This window comes from Thunnus albacares, chromosome 16, assembly GCF_914725855.1.
Source record: "Thunnus albacares chromosome 16, fThuAlb1.1, whole genome shotgun sequence".
NCBI lineage: Eukaryota > Metazoa > Chordata > Actinopteri > Scombriformes > Scombridae > Thunnus > Thunnus albacares.
This window is the reverse complement of record NC_058121.1, coordinates 24,199,867-24,212,730: the sequence shown is the minus strand read 5'-3', so window position 1 is coordinate 24,212,730 and position 12,864 is coordinate 24,199,867. Positions and strand designations below refer to the sequence as shown.

The window sequence follows — 12,864 nt, the reverse complement described above, 5'->3', positions numbered from 1 at the left end:
CCTCAGCGTATCAGCTCCCAGCCTGCCCTGGTGTCCAGTCACCTGTTTCGCATTCGCTCATTAGTTCAGTTTGTATTTTAGCCCTGGTTTTCGCCAGCTATATCGTCCGGAATAAAGAGTATTCTTAAGTACCTGCAGTGTTCTGAATTTGGGTCCAGCTCCTGCTATTTTCATGCCAAAAAAAAAAAAAAATAAAGTTCTGATACACAAATCTGTTTTCAGGTTTTGGACTTTTTCTCTAATCTTTGATTTTTGGTGAAATATTGGATCATTTGAACATTTATTGAAATGAAAGCATGTGAGGAGTTTAGAGGGAAAAATCACTATTTGTTGGAGCTGTTAACAACTCATAGACATGTGAAATGTGACCCCGACTACACACTGCTTTTTGTAAGACGTCAAAAGCCGTAAAGGTTGGAAACCACTGGTTTCATCTTTAACAATGTGTTGTATTTTAAAAGCTTGTTATATTATCCATTGTGTCAAATCTTCATCTGAAAAGTAACTAAAGCTGTTAAATAAATGTAGTGGAGTAGAAAGTACAATATTTCCCTCTGAAATGTAGTGGAGTGGAAGTATAAAGTAGCATCACATGGAAATACTCAAGTATAGTACAAGTACCTCAAAATTGTACTTGAGTAAATGTACCAAGTTACATTCCACCACTGAGGATGTTATCACTCTATACTCATATTACATAAGTAGTTTTGTCTTATACGAGGAGTTTTAACAGTGTATAGATTCATTATGAAGCACCACAGACTGTTAATACCTTTATAAATGCAGGTTTTTTGATGTAATAAATGCCACAAAATAAGATGAATCAACTCTAAACTCATGTTGACAAAAATAGACACACTGCAGCTCCTGCAGGAACTTTTATACAGATGCTTCAACTGCCATTAAATATAATAACTTACTGAACGAGCAGAAACACTTAAAGTGCATCTATGAAGATTAAAATAGTGTTTTAATAAAGCTTTGGCTGCTGGGACACTGAAGGCAACACTCTGTCCTCCTCACAAACATTTAAAACAACTTGACTGATGAATTAACTTCAACACAAACAGCCACAGAGACTCACCTACAGACGACTTCCTGGGTGTTAAAAAGCCTCTTTGTCTTCTTTAAGTAATGACTCTGGAGTTGTATTTTCCTCTGTTGTTGTTAAATCTGTGTTTGAGCCTCGTGTGTCCTCGTCCTCTGACAGCAGGAGGGCGGCGTCCTGCAGCTGGACCAGGACCAGCTTCAACAAACCACACCTCAGACCGACTGGAGAGGCTGGAGAGACTCAGACCTCTTCCCTCTCTGGACGGAGCCTCCTTCTGTCCAGATAAACCATAATAATTATCATAATTATTGTTACTCGTATTATTCTTAAAGTTTCTTCCGCTGCTAAAGTTTAAATTAAAAAAAAAAATTGTTGTACATCAGGTCTTACAGACCTCTGCTGCCCCCTGCCGGCTGCTCCTGAGTATTACAACAAACATTTATCTGAATATAACAAAGAAAATATAACATAAAAATTAAAAACTGACACACATATAATTAAAATAGAGACAAAATGTGCCAGCATCTGACTGAGGTTTACTAGAAATAATAATTATAAAAAACTTTTGTGATTGTGGAAGGCTGACAAAACAAATACATAAAGAAATAAAACAAATAAAAACAATCAAATTGAGAATATTTTTATGCTGTTATTTTTGTATTATTATTATTATTATTATTATTATTATTATTATTATTATTATTATAGTTTTTTTGTTTGTTTTTTTTTACCCATGGTGTTGGAAAAATTACTTTTTTTTTGCAAAAGTGAATAAAAATTCATGGTCCCAGAGATCTATGGTATCATATTGTTTTATAATAATAGTAATAATAATATTTATTTAATAATGTGAAAAATAATATTGACTGCTCCAATTTTATCATTATTAATTATTCATTTATTATTGAAAATTATTCATGTAAGTTAAATGTGATACTTGCCTGTAGACAAAGTTCATATTGCTGAATGTTCAGCACCTAAGAAACTCTTTTTAAATAGCAATTGTTGTTGTAATAATAATAATAATAATAATAATAATAATAATAATAATAATAATAATGTGTAAAAACTTGAAATTTGTCACTATTTTTTTCCTATAATTTAGAACTTAATTTTTATTTTAAAGGACGGGTTCACAAATTTTCTTCTTTTTCTGTCTTAAAACAACAGTCAGGAGCCCAAATAAACATTGAAACATGTTTTTCTTGCTGTAATCATTCCTCCTGTTCATACTGACCATTAGAAGATCCCTTCATAATGAACTTACAATGGAAGTGATGGGAGACAAAATCCACAGTCCTCCTTCTGAGCAAAAATATATTTAAAAGTTTATCTGAAGCTAGGGTGAAGCTTCCGTCGGCCAAAATGAGTCAAATCAAGTAGATATCTTTCAACGTTACAGTCTTTTTAGTGCCAAAATCCCTCTTTTTGTTACTATACTTCCACCGCAGCTCAACAAGGAAACACAAAGAGGGAATCTGATGCTAAAAAGACTGTAAATGTGTCAGATTCTTTTAAAATACAAATATTAATAAACATATTTTCCTGCTCAGGATGAAAAGGTAACAGTACTATAACTTTGGTGACAAACACAAAATCACCAAATACAACATGCTGATCTATAACAGCACATTTAGATCAATGTTTAACGTTAGCATGTTTAATGTTAACAAATGTTTTTCCACATAACGCCAATATTTAAACATTAGCCAAAAACATATAAGACTTAAGATAAAGTTACGTCTTTAATATTACCAGAACATCACACAGTCATTTCTGTGTGACTCTCTTACAGATCACATCAATTACAGACACGTATGTAAACAGAAGGATAAACTTTTATTATGTTGTAGTAGAAAAGGAAGTGACATTGGTCAACAGCGGGACTCTCCTCGTCCCACAGCTGCCTTGCTTAAGGGCACCTCTGTAATGTGTGATGTTCAAAGACCAGGACATCTAGTTAACTGTTTTATTGAGTACAGCATCTTTTTTGAGATGTTTCAAACCAAGATGAAAACATTTTTATAACCAAAAGAATAATAAAAAAGAAAAGTCAAAAACCAGAAACAGTGAAACAGAACAGTCAAATATTTTACAGAACATGATTTTGAACACAAAACCTCCAGAAACACTCCAGAGGAAACCTTGTCTCCTGGAAATCATGTTTATATACAACTAAACTGTTTGTAACAAGCATAATTGCTGCCTGGATTATGTTCACAAGAACATTAAACCAAAAACCACAATCTCCAACCTTGACCTGCCGTCAGAGTCTAAACACAACCAGAAGAAGTTTAATATTATAGTTTAGTTAACATTTTCTCATTATGTTGAGAGAAAACATAATTCAGCAGCATTATATTTCTAACAAAAAGTACTTGCGGTTGAAATGTATATGACTGTAATTTCTAGGAGACAGTGTTAGTTGAGGTACTGTTGTTTGTAAATGTAATGTATAAAAACTAAAGCTGAAAATGTCGTCATCCTCACCTTCACTGTTTACATGATTTAAGGTCTGAGACTTCTCTGTAGCATCGACACCAACAAGGAGTTAAATTACAAACTAGTTTTATTGGTGCTTAAATGATCGATAGTGTTTTTACATCTGAATGCCAAAACTTCTGTTTTGCCTTTAAGAGAGTCCACAGATTTATCCTTCACTCCTGTAACATTGTTGGACTCACAGCAGAACTAGATACCATCTTTATTCTTCCCTTGTCAAAACCTGGCTCCTACATTACCCACAATGTACCGGGAGACTGTGATGTGTGATGCTAGTAGCGGCTAATGTAGCCTGGAGCTGCTAGCCTCCAGCAGAGATGAGGAGCGGGCTACAGAGGTCTTTTAACCTCACCTCTTTCTAACTCCACAAACCCAGATGTTTTTACTTTTCAAACTTGTAGCTTCAGCCCAAACCGAAGCTGACTTGAGTGACATCATCAGTGACATCATCAGAGGCTTTATATGACTTTTTATACACAGAAAAAAAAATCTTTTGAGTTCCTCTTTAAAGGTCCAGTGTGTAGAATTTAGTGGCATCTAGTGGTGAGGTTGCAGATTGCAACCAAATGAACCTGTTGTTTCCCGTGAGACTTGTGGAAAAAACCCCAAAAAGGCCCTCTATAGAGCTAGTGTTTGATTTGTCAGTTCTGGGCTACTGTAGAAACATGGCGGTGCAACATGGCGGGCTCTGTGGAAGAGAATCTGCTCCCTATGTAGATATAAAGGGCTCATTCTAAGGTAACGAAAACACAATTCTTATTTTTAGGTGATTATACACTAATTCAAATATACTTACAAATATTATATTTAATTTCTGCCAAGTCTGATACGAAGCTCTGCTAACTTGGTAACAAACGCACTTCATTTCTTCACAATAAGAGCCTCCAGCTCGTCCCTCCATGGAAAGCTTTTAATATAAAGCAGCAGCAGGAAACGTTGAGCAGGAACTTGCAGCTCTGAAACAGCTGATGATGCTCAGAAACAGTAAAATAAGATATATGATATCTGAAACTAAACTCCAAACCAGTGAGATTCAGTAGAAGCTACGAACGTACTGAGAGCTGAACACAGAGAGGCTTTTAACGCGACTTCCGTCTTCTCTTGCTGCTTTCCAGCGGCGCACTCTAAGACGTAATGCCAGTTGACCCCCAGAGTGGACAGAAACATGGACTTGCACACTCTCATCCTGCATCCGTGCACTTTCAGGTGGTAGCGCATATAGGAGGACATCCTGGAGCGCAGTAGTTTGGTGCTCCGTCTCCACGCGGGGAAAACATCCACCAATGACGCCACGTACGTCTTCCTCTGCGTGCAGTCCATTTCCTGCCAGAAGTGGTTGAAAACAGACTCCCTGTCAGTCTCTCTTATCTGTGTGCACTGATGTTGTTCTGACAGGACGCAACAGACAGACTGGCACCGACGACCCATTTTAACATCATCTTTTAGTTTCTTCCCGACAGACGTCTGACCCGTTGTTCTTTTTCGGACACGTCTATTGACTTTCTGGGTTTCTAGAGGAGCCGGCGTCGTCGTCGTTGGTGCTTCGCTCTGAGTCACTTCATCTTCATCCCCTTTTTTACAAGAAGCACCTTTTAAGAAACATGAAAAACAGAACTGCAGTGATTAGAAAGACAGTTAATTAGCAACTATTTTGACAGTTAGTTGAATTATTTTAGGCAAATATGCGAAAAAATCTGCAGTTTTCAGCTTCTCAAATGTGATGAATTAATTATTTTCTTTGTCATACATGATAATAAACTGAATATCTTTGACCAGTGGCAGTAAATCTAGAAATGCAATGATTAGTTGATTAATCAGTTCCTCAATAACCAGAATATTAAAGTTCGATTAATCATTTTGAGTCATTTTTTAAGAAGAAATGTCCAAATTCTTTGATTCCAGCTTCTTAAATGTGAATATTTTCTGGTTTATTTAGGGCTTATGTCCATTTTTTTTTTTCTGAGCACTAATGAGGATAGAGCTCTACGGCTGTTAGATTGAGCGGTGACATTATTAGGCTCATCCATACATGAGGGCAAGCATCCTCTGGTTGGTGCTCATGGTGAAAAAAACAATGAAAAGCAAAGGGTTGATGCTAATCTATCGTACAACAGTGGTTAGAGTGGTAACATGTTGTCATAGAAACATCCACGAGCAGGGTCCAAACGCTGTATGGACACAAGCTCGTAGTCGTCTATGACAGCAAACTGAATATCTTTGTGGACAGAAGAAGACATTTGAGGAGGTCAGCTTGTACCTGCTACCTGTGAGCAGCGCGGCCGTCTTGATCCGACTCTCCTCCAGCGCTGAAAAGACGCCGCCTATCTCTCCGAGGTCAGAGGTCACTGTGTCGTCCGACCCCACCTCACAGGACACCACTGTGATGGGACTCTTCGTCGCCTTCAGATGCACCTGGATGCTGTCCTGCATCAACACACACACACAGGACATACACCTTTATTCTGTCCACCGTGTGATTTATTCAACTACAAGAAAACATTTTTAATATTGTTTGAGTCTATATATGTGTGTGTGTGTGTGTTCCTACTGAAGACGTATATCTTAAAAAGCAGCTCATAAATATGTAGTTTCATTTTTAAACTACACCTCCAAGTATACCAGGGTCCAAATACCCGACATAACCTGCCCCTTTACTCAAAACACAGATAATCAATAGAAATAGACGGTCTGTTAATTCCACTTACTTAACAAGTAACATTAGAAAAAACAACAAACAACTAATCGATTAATCGAGAAAATAATCAGGTTATTTTATTCTATTTTGTGTTTGAACATACAAAGATTATTTGACCATTTTGGCCTGATATTGATTGGATTGTGTTTATTTTTACTAAATTGGCAAATGTCACATATGTGAAAATATGGTGCGCAAAAGTATCTCCATCCCTTGTGTTATCGCACTTTAACTGTGTCAATAACAAGTATTTAATCTGTATTTCATATCCTCTGGTGAGGGGTGTTTGTGTGATCATTTATCTTATGTCGACAGAAGAGTAAAGATGAAATTCAAGTGAAATAAGTCCTGATTTCTGAGGTCTGTCTGTTTGTCTGTTTACCTCTTTGGGGGCAGAAACCTCCAGTTTTGTTTCCTCCGGAGCTTTAATGACGATCACCGTCTGCTCCTGGAAGACTCCGAGCCGTCTGATGTCCTCGTGAGTCACGTAAGCAAATGTAAAGGAAGGTTAAAGAAAACCTGCTTCATTTTTTCATGAGCATTTACAACCATGTATTTCATTCAGTTCCTTGTTTTTTAACATACTCTCAGACATCCTGGAGTTACTGGACACCAGATTTACACCAACCTGCTTCTGCCTCCTTGTTTTACGTTCTTGTAACTTACTTTTTTTTTTTTTGCTTTTATGACTATTTTGAAAAGTTTAAAAGGATATGCAGCGTTTTCTGCGTTGTCGGTCATGTTGAAGAGCTCCTGGGTGCAGCTTTCTATGAGGCTGTCCAGCGTGTCCTCCACCAGCTTCAGGTTCTCCAGCTCACTCTGGTTCTCCTGCTTGTTCTCCTGCTTGTTCTCCTGCTTGTTCCCCGACAGTAAGCTGGAGATCGGACACGTTGCTCTGCATAAACAGTCAGACAGCAGGTTTACTACAATGCACCAAAGCAACAATCTCTGCAGTGGTGACATGTCTTATTAAAAAGGACTATACCTGTTTTTATTCAAGTATGAGCTTGTTTAGTACAAAACACATATATATTCTTTAAATTTGATTTTGTCCAGAGCTTATTTTCATACAAATGAAACAACAGCTGCCTGTGAGGAAGAAAATCTTGTTTGTTTATTTGGATTAGTAATGTTAGACACCAAACGTGTCGCGGAGAGATGATGCCATCAAAATTCCAATTGTCCTCCCAAAACGAGGCTTCATTACATCACGTCTACATCAGAGCTGGTTGCGCTCGTTTTGTATACGAGATGCGTTTCCTTTAGAGTTCGACTCTTTTATAAACAGAAGCTATTTTGAAAAACTACAATGAAATCGGTGAAACCCCTTGTACCGACTATTTGATTATGATTATGGCTTTAACATATTTAACTTTATTTGTATTATTAACAAAGCTACAATATTTTCTGGTGTCTTTAGTCCTCTACAATAGTAAACTGAATATCTTTGGATTGCTGACTATTGGCTGAGACAAAACAAAACATTTGATGACGTCACCTTGGACTTTGGGAGAAAGTGACCTACGTTGACATCTGATATTTTATAGACCAAACGAGTAATTGGTGATTAATCAAGAAAATAATCAACAGATTAACTGACGATGAAAGCCCTAAATGTACAAACAAGTCATGGAATCATAAAACACACGGACAATAAAAATTAAATTAAATTAAGAGTATATAAAAACATAAAATGGCAAAAGTGGATGGATGAAACATTCTTAAGTATATTTAAGAAGCAATTTAAAATACATTACAGATGAAGCCATCATTAAATAATGTAAATTGAAAACAACTGAGGACCGAAAATGGATCCTTGAGGAACACCATAATTAAAACCCACTATTAAACCCTAAAACCTCATTAAAAACTACTTAAATGTTGTTATTTTTCATAGAAATAATTACTTGTGTTGAAACTACTTTCTCTAGCATCTTAGATAAGAACAATAATTTTGAAATTAGTCTGATTTAGTTTCTTCTGTAGTGGTTGAATGATGGCTTTAAAAAGTGGTCAAAGAACTGTTAATAATCTAAATAAAAAGTGGGCAGTACCTCCTTTTTTAAAAACTTATTTGGGACAATTTCTAAAACATAAAAAAGGCAGGATTTTATTTCAGTGACACGTAAAAACACATTAATACAGGGAAAAATTGACTACAATGTCATGTAATTATAAAATTACACACCAAAATAGAAAAAGGAAACATACACAGTGAAAAATACAACAGCCTGAGACGTGTTTTTGTTACTCACATCCACTTGATATTGTTGGGCGACTCCATCTGGATGAAGTCGATGCCGTACAGGATGTTGGTGATATCGTTGAGTCTCCGTTTGCGGGTCTGCAGGCTCACGGCGGCCTGCCAGAGGTCCATAGATGTGTCGGGAGCCGCATGGAGCAGCCTCAGGAAACGCTCCGTCAGCAGCCACAGAGGCACATCTGAACACAATGATACACAGTTAGAGCTGCAAAAATATGTATCTCCATGTTTTAGAGTGAAGATGATTCATCGACCAGTCAAGAATTAGACCAAAGTTAATATGTAACAATTTTTAAACAAAAGTGCCAAAATTTTCTGTTTAAAATTTCCTGAATGTGAATATTTGCTGATTTTCTTCTTCTTTTATGACAGTAAACTGAATATCTTTGGGTTTTGGACAGTTGGTTAAGAATAACAACCACATCTCAGCGGGCTTTAGGAGACTGTGATGGACAATTTTCACTGATTTTCTGACATTTTATAGACAAAGCAGTAAATCAAAATAGACAGGAGATTAATTGATAATAAAAAGAATCTTCAGCTACAGCCCTGCTGTATTTCTGGACATTTATAAGGTTTGTTTACACCTGTATTATTTATTAAAACAGGAGTACAAGAAGCCTCAAGAAGCTAAAACTCAAACTCCTCAGTTATGGGCGAGCAGATCTCAAATCTACTATTATATTAATCTGTCACATGTTCTCTTGATTCATCTGTTACTCATTTGGTCCATAAAAGTCTCAAACTACTTCTTCAAATGTCTTGTTTTGTCCGACCAACAGTCCAAAACCTAAAGCTATTCAGTTTATAGAGATATAAAACAGGGAAAAGCAGAAAATTCTCACATTGGTGAAGCTGGAATCAACAATTAAACTATTATCAAAAAAAGCTAATTTTCTGTTGATTAATTACTCATTTAATTAACTTATTGTTGCAGCTCTAAAGGCTTCAAAAAATTAAATCAAGAAAAAACTGAGCAAATACCCCCAAAAATACTAGATTGAGCACTAAAGTACTAAAATACAGTTTTCACAGTGATATCTGAGAGCAGAAGTCACCTCGTTTGCCAACTTTCTTGAACTGTTCTGACTGTTTCCTCTTTCGTCGGGGAGGACTGGAGAGAAAAAGACAAAATAAACTTTGAGTTCAGTTTGTGAATTCTGCCAAACTGACAGAAAATCTGCTGCAAGTCAACATTAAACTGTGCAGAGAGCGATTCAGATGTCCTGATTACAAAATAAATTAATTACATTTTAACAGCTGAGCTGCCTTTTTACAGATTTAACATAAAATATTAAAATCAGGTGCAGAGACATTTGCTACCTGGTCTTCTCAACCTCCTCCTCAGCTGGAGGATCCTCCAAACCTCCAACTGGATCCTGGAAATCAGAGAGAAAAAAAAACAAAATATTCAGTTTACTGTCATATATGACTAAAGAAACCAGAAAATATTCTCATTTATGAAGCTGGAATCAGAGAACATTGGATGTTTTTTTCTTACTACATGTTTAATCGATTATCAAAACAGTTGCGATTAATTTAATAGTTGGCAACTAATCAATTAATTGATTAATTGTTGCAGCTCTATTATCAATTGACCTATTGGTTGTTTACTCAGTTTATAATTTTGTGTATAAAATGTGGGAAAATAGTGAAAACGCCAGACTTCAAATGTCTTGTTTTATCAGACCAGCAGTCTAAAATCCAAAGATATTCAGTTTACTATCATGTATTACATAGAAAAGCTTCAAATCATCACATTTGAGAGGCTGCGACCAGCAAATATTTGTTTTATTAGTTTAAAAAATGATTATTTCATCTAATCTAATCTGGATCTAATCACTTGCAGCTCTAGTGTCCACTGTGCTGCTGTATAATATGTAGGACCTCAGTATAGGCAGATATTAAACATGAAATGACTGATCTGGATTAGGGTATTTTTTTCTTTATGTAATATTTTAAAATATACAGAGACAGGTATAATAGTGAAAAGAGTCTCCAGACCTGCTGTATTAGATCTTGTGCTGGAGGTTCTGTAGCAGCAGGAGCATCTCCATCTCCACCTTCATCATCATCGCAGCCTCCAGTGGCCCACTGCTCCTCTTCCTCAGAGGACTCGGCTCCCCAGGTGCCGCTCAGACCCAGAGACCCGTCCAGGCAAGGGGGCATGATGGGAATGGCATCACTGGTGACCTCGCTGCTGGAGATGTCCTCCGGCAGGAAGTGGTCCTCGCAGATTAAACGCTGCTTGGTCGAGTCCTGTTTGTCCGTCTCCCTCAGCGCTGCCAGCCATACCTGAACAAAGCCATCATCAGTGTGACAACTGGATCAGATTTAACCAGTTTGATTGATTTCTGGTTCCAGTAACTGACAGAGACAGACTCGAGCAGAGTCTTTAAACCAACAATACAGCCGTGTTTTTCTACAGTCTGCCGCCAAAACTCCTGAACTGGGAACCATCAGAAAAATATAAGACAATACTTAATACACATGGACGGATTATGAGACAACATACTGTTTGTCTGTGTTATGGGCACAGACATGTAAAAGGCCCCCTATCTTCCTACAGAGCCGCAGTATTTTAATTCATGAAGAAGATGACTGACCAAAGCTTCCTGTCACAGCAGATCCACACTGACTCTCCACTGCACAGATATTATATTAAATATGACAGCACAGACTGTACAAAAATTATAGAGAAACATCAAAGAAAAGCCTGAGATGCAGGTTTTATTTTCTTAAAGCAGAGCTGCCAAACTTATTTTAACTGCATTTTAACAAAATGTACTCAGTATGCTGTGCAGCTTTAATATGAAAGACCCAAAATGTTTGGGTGACTTGGATTTGATTGGCAGATAATCGGTATTAAAAGGCTCTGATCAGAAGCAAAACAAATTGGAGAGTATTAGGTAGAGAAGTTAAAGGAAGGGTTAACAGTCAGGAGCCCAAATAAACATTAACACATAGGACAAAAGGGACTGGAGGACACTGGTTAATTCACAGCCTTAAATTGTGCAAACAGACTAACGTTTCGACACTACTACTCCGTACCTTGACCCGAGCGGGGTCTGTGGGGAAGCTGAAGAACCTCTTCGGTGGTCGGTTGAAGATCTCCCCGTTAACGTTACCGTCCACCTGACGGTTCGGACAGCCAGAGACGACACACTTCACCATCTCTCCGCCGCTCAGACCGCAGCTCACCGGGCTAACGGCACATCTGAGCCCCGTTAGTGACCGTTAAGATTCAGAATAACAGCAGGTACACAGTCAGTGCAGCTTGTTTATATTTTGTTTAAAGGTACTCTTTCAGACCGGAAATAGATGTGTCTGTAACCCGGATGTACAACAATGGAGGGGACGCAAGGGCGCCAATTTGCGCCATCTATAGTTAACGTTAACTTTTGAGTTTATTTTAGCATTTTCCAATTGTAAATATCTGGCAAAACCTTTGTGCTTCCATTACTAAAAACATTGATGAAAGTTTTATTTTACTTTTGGAAGAATGTATAGTTCGGTCTCCTGGAAAATAACACAGAAAAACACTTAGGTGCACATGATAAATTTCATGATTATGATAGCCAAATTCCATATCCATAAATGTAAATTTACAGGTAACAGTGCTTTATTGCCTTTAGGAAAAAGTTCAAAGACATGACAAACATGAGACATGAGATAGATGTGTGTACAGAATAGACCAAGAAAGCAGAATTACAGAAATAAAGCATGGACAAACAGGATGGCAAAATTATAATGGATTAAGGGAAAAGGTAAAGTCCAACATTATAAAGTCAAGAGAGTCAGCATAGTTTCATAGTTTAGATATCATCCTTATGCATCGTTCATCCATGTCAAGGCCCAAAAGTGGTTGGAAAAAGCCCAGGTGTAATATTAATATCTTTGTATAGCTTGTCATCAATGTACAGTTTATCAGCAACAAGCCTTACTCTGCTTTTCTTTTGCTGTTAAACTTAAATTTAATTTTACTTAATTTTACAAGACAAAATTAAAATGATAAGGCAAGGGATCATTTACAGAAAGGTTCATTTGAACAGTATTTAAGGTTTTAGGGTTTGTGGTTCGGCTCATATGGCAGTAATAGATTATGCATCTCTCCTTCTCAGGAAAATGACATTCAACAGAGAGTAATCATCCTGACCCCATACTCACCCCCATACATTTATGAGAGGTAAATCTCCTGAGGACAGTCTGATGTTGGTATTCAGTGGGCTGAGAGGGAATCCTTAATTATGTCCCAATGTTCATCATTGGTCCTGTGAAAGTCTTTAAGGCCAGCTGCCTGCTCCATATTCAGTGCTGGAAGAAGTACTCAGATCCTTTAATTAAGTAAAAGTA

The 12,864-nt window shown here is 37.1% G+C and overlaps 2 protein-coding genes across 6 annotated transcripts in view; both read right to left on the bottom strand.

The window, feature by feature from the left end:
- LOC122999636 (rho guanine nucleotide exchange factor TIAM2) overlaps positions 1-1,398 on the bottom strand; it is a 69,410-nt gene extending 68,012 nt beyond the window's left edge. For both annotated transcript variants that reach the window (XM_044376710.1, XM_044376712.1), the window contains exon 1: positions 1,085-1,398. The gene's annotated coding sequence lies outside the window, so the exon portion shown is untranslated. The remainder of the gene's footprint in view (positions 1-1,084) is intronic.
- A 2,981-nt stretch (positions 1,399-4,379) lies between these two features.
- LOC122965801 (transcription factor E2F6-like) lies at positions 4,380-11,847 on the bottom strand. Of its 4 annotated transcripts, none has more exons than XM_044330020.1 (9): positions 11,563-11,847; positions 10,516-10,806; positions 9,835-9,890; positions 9,570-9,625; positions 8,504-8,690; positions 6,964-7,143; positions 6,631-6,745; positions 5,818-5,977; positions 4,380-5,142 (listed from the first exon to the last, which is right to left on the bottom strand). In XM_044330020.1, the coding sequence occupies exons 1-9, from the start codon at positions 11,683-11,685 to the stop codon at positions 4,565-4,567; spliced, it is 1,746 nt and encodes a 581-aa protein (XP_044185955.1). In that variant the 5' UTR covers positions 11,686-11,847; the 3' UTR covers positions 4,380-4,564. The 4 variants fall into 4 exon arrangements, with proteins under 4 accessions (XP_044185955.1, XP_044185956.1, XP_044185958.1 ...); XM_044330021.1 differs by having other exon boundaries at positions 4,380-5,124; XM_044330023.1 differs by having other exon boundaries at positions 5,038-5,124; positions 5,811-5,977.
- Positions 11,848-12,864: the final 1,017 nt, after the last annotated feature.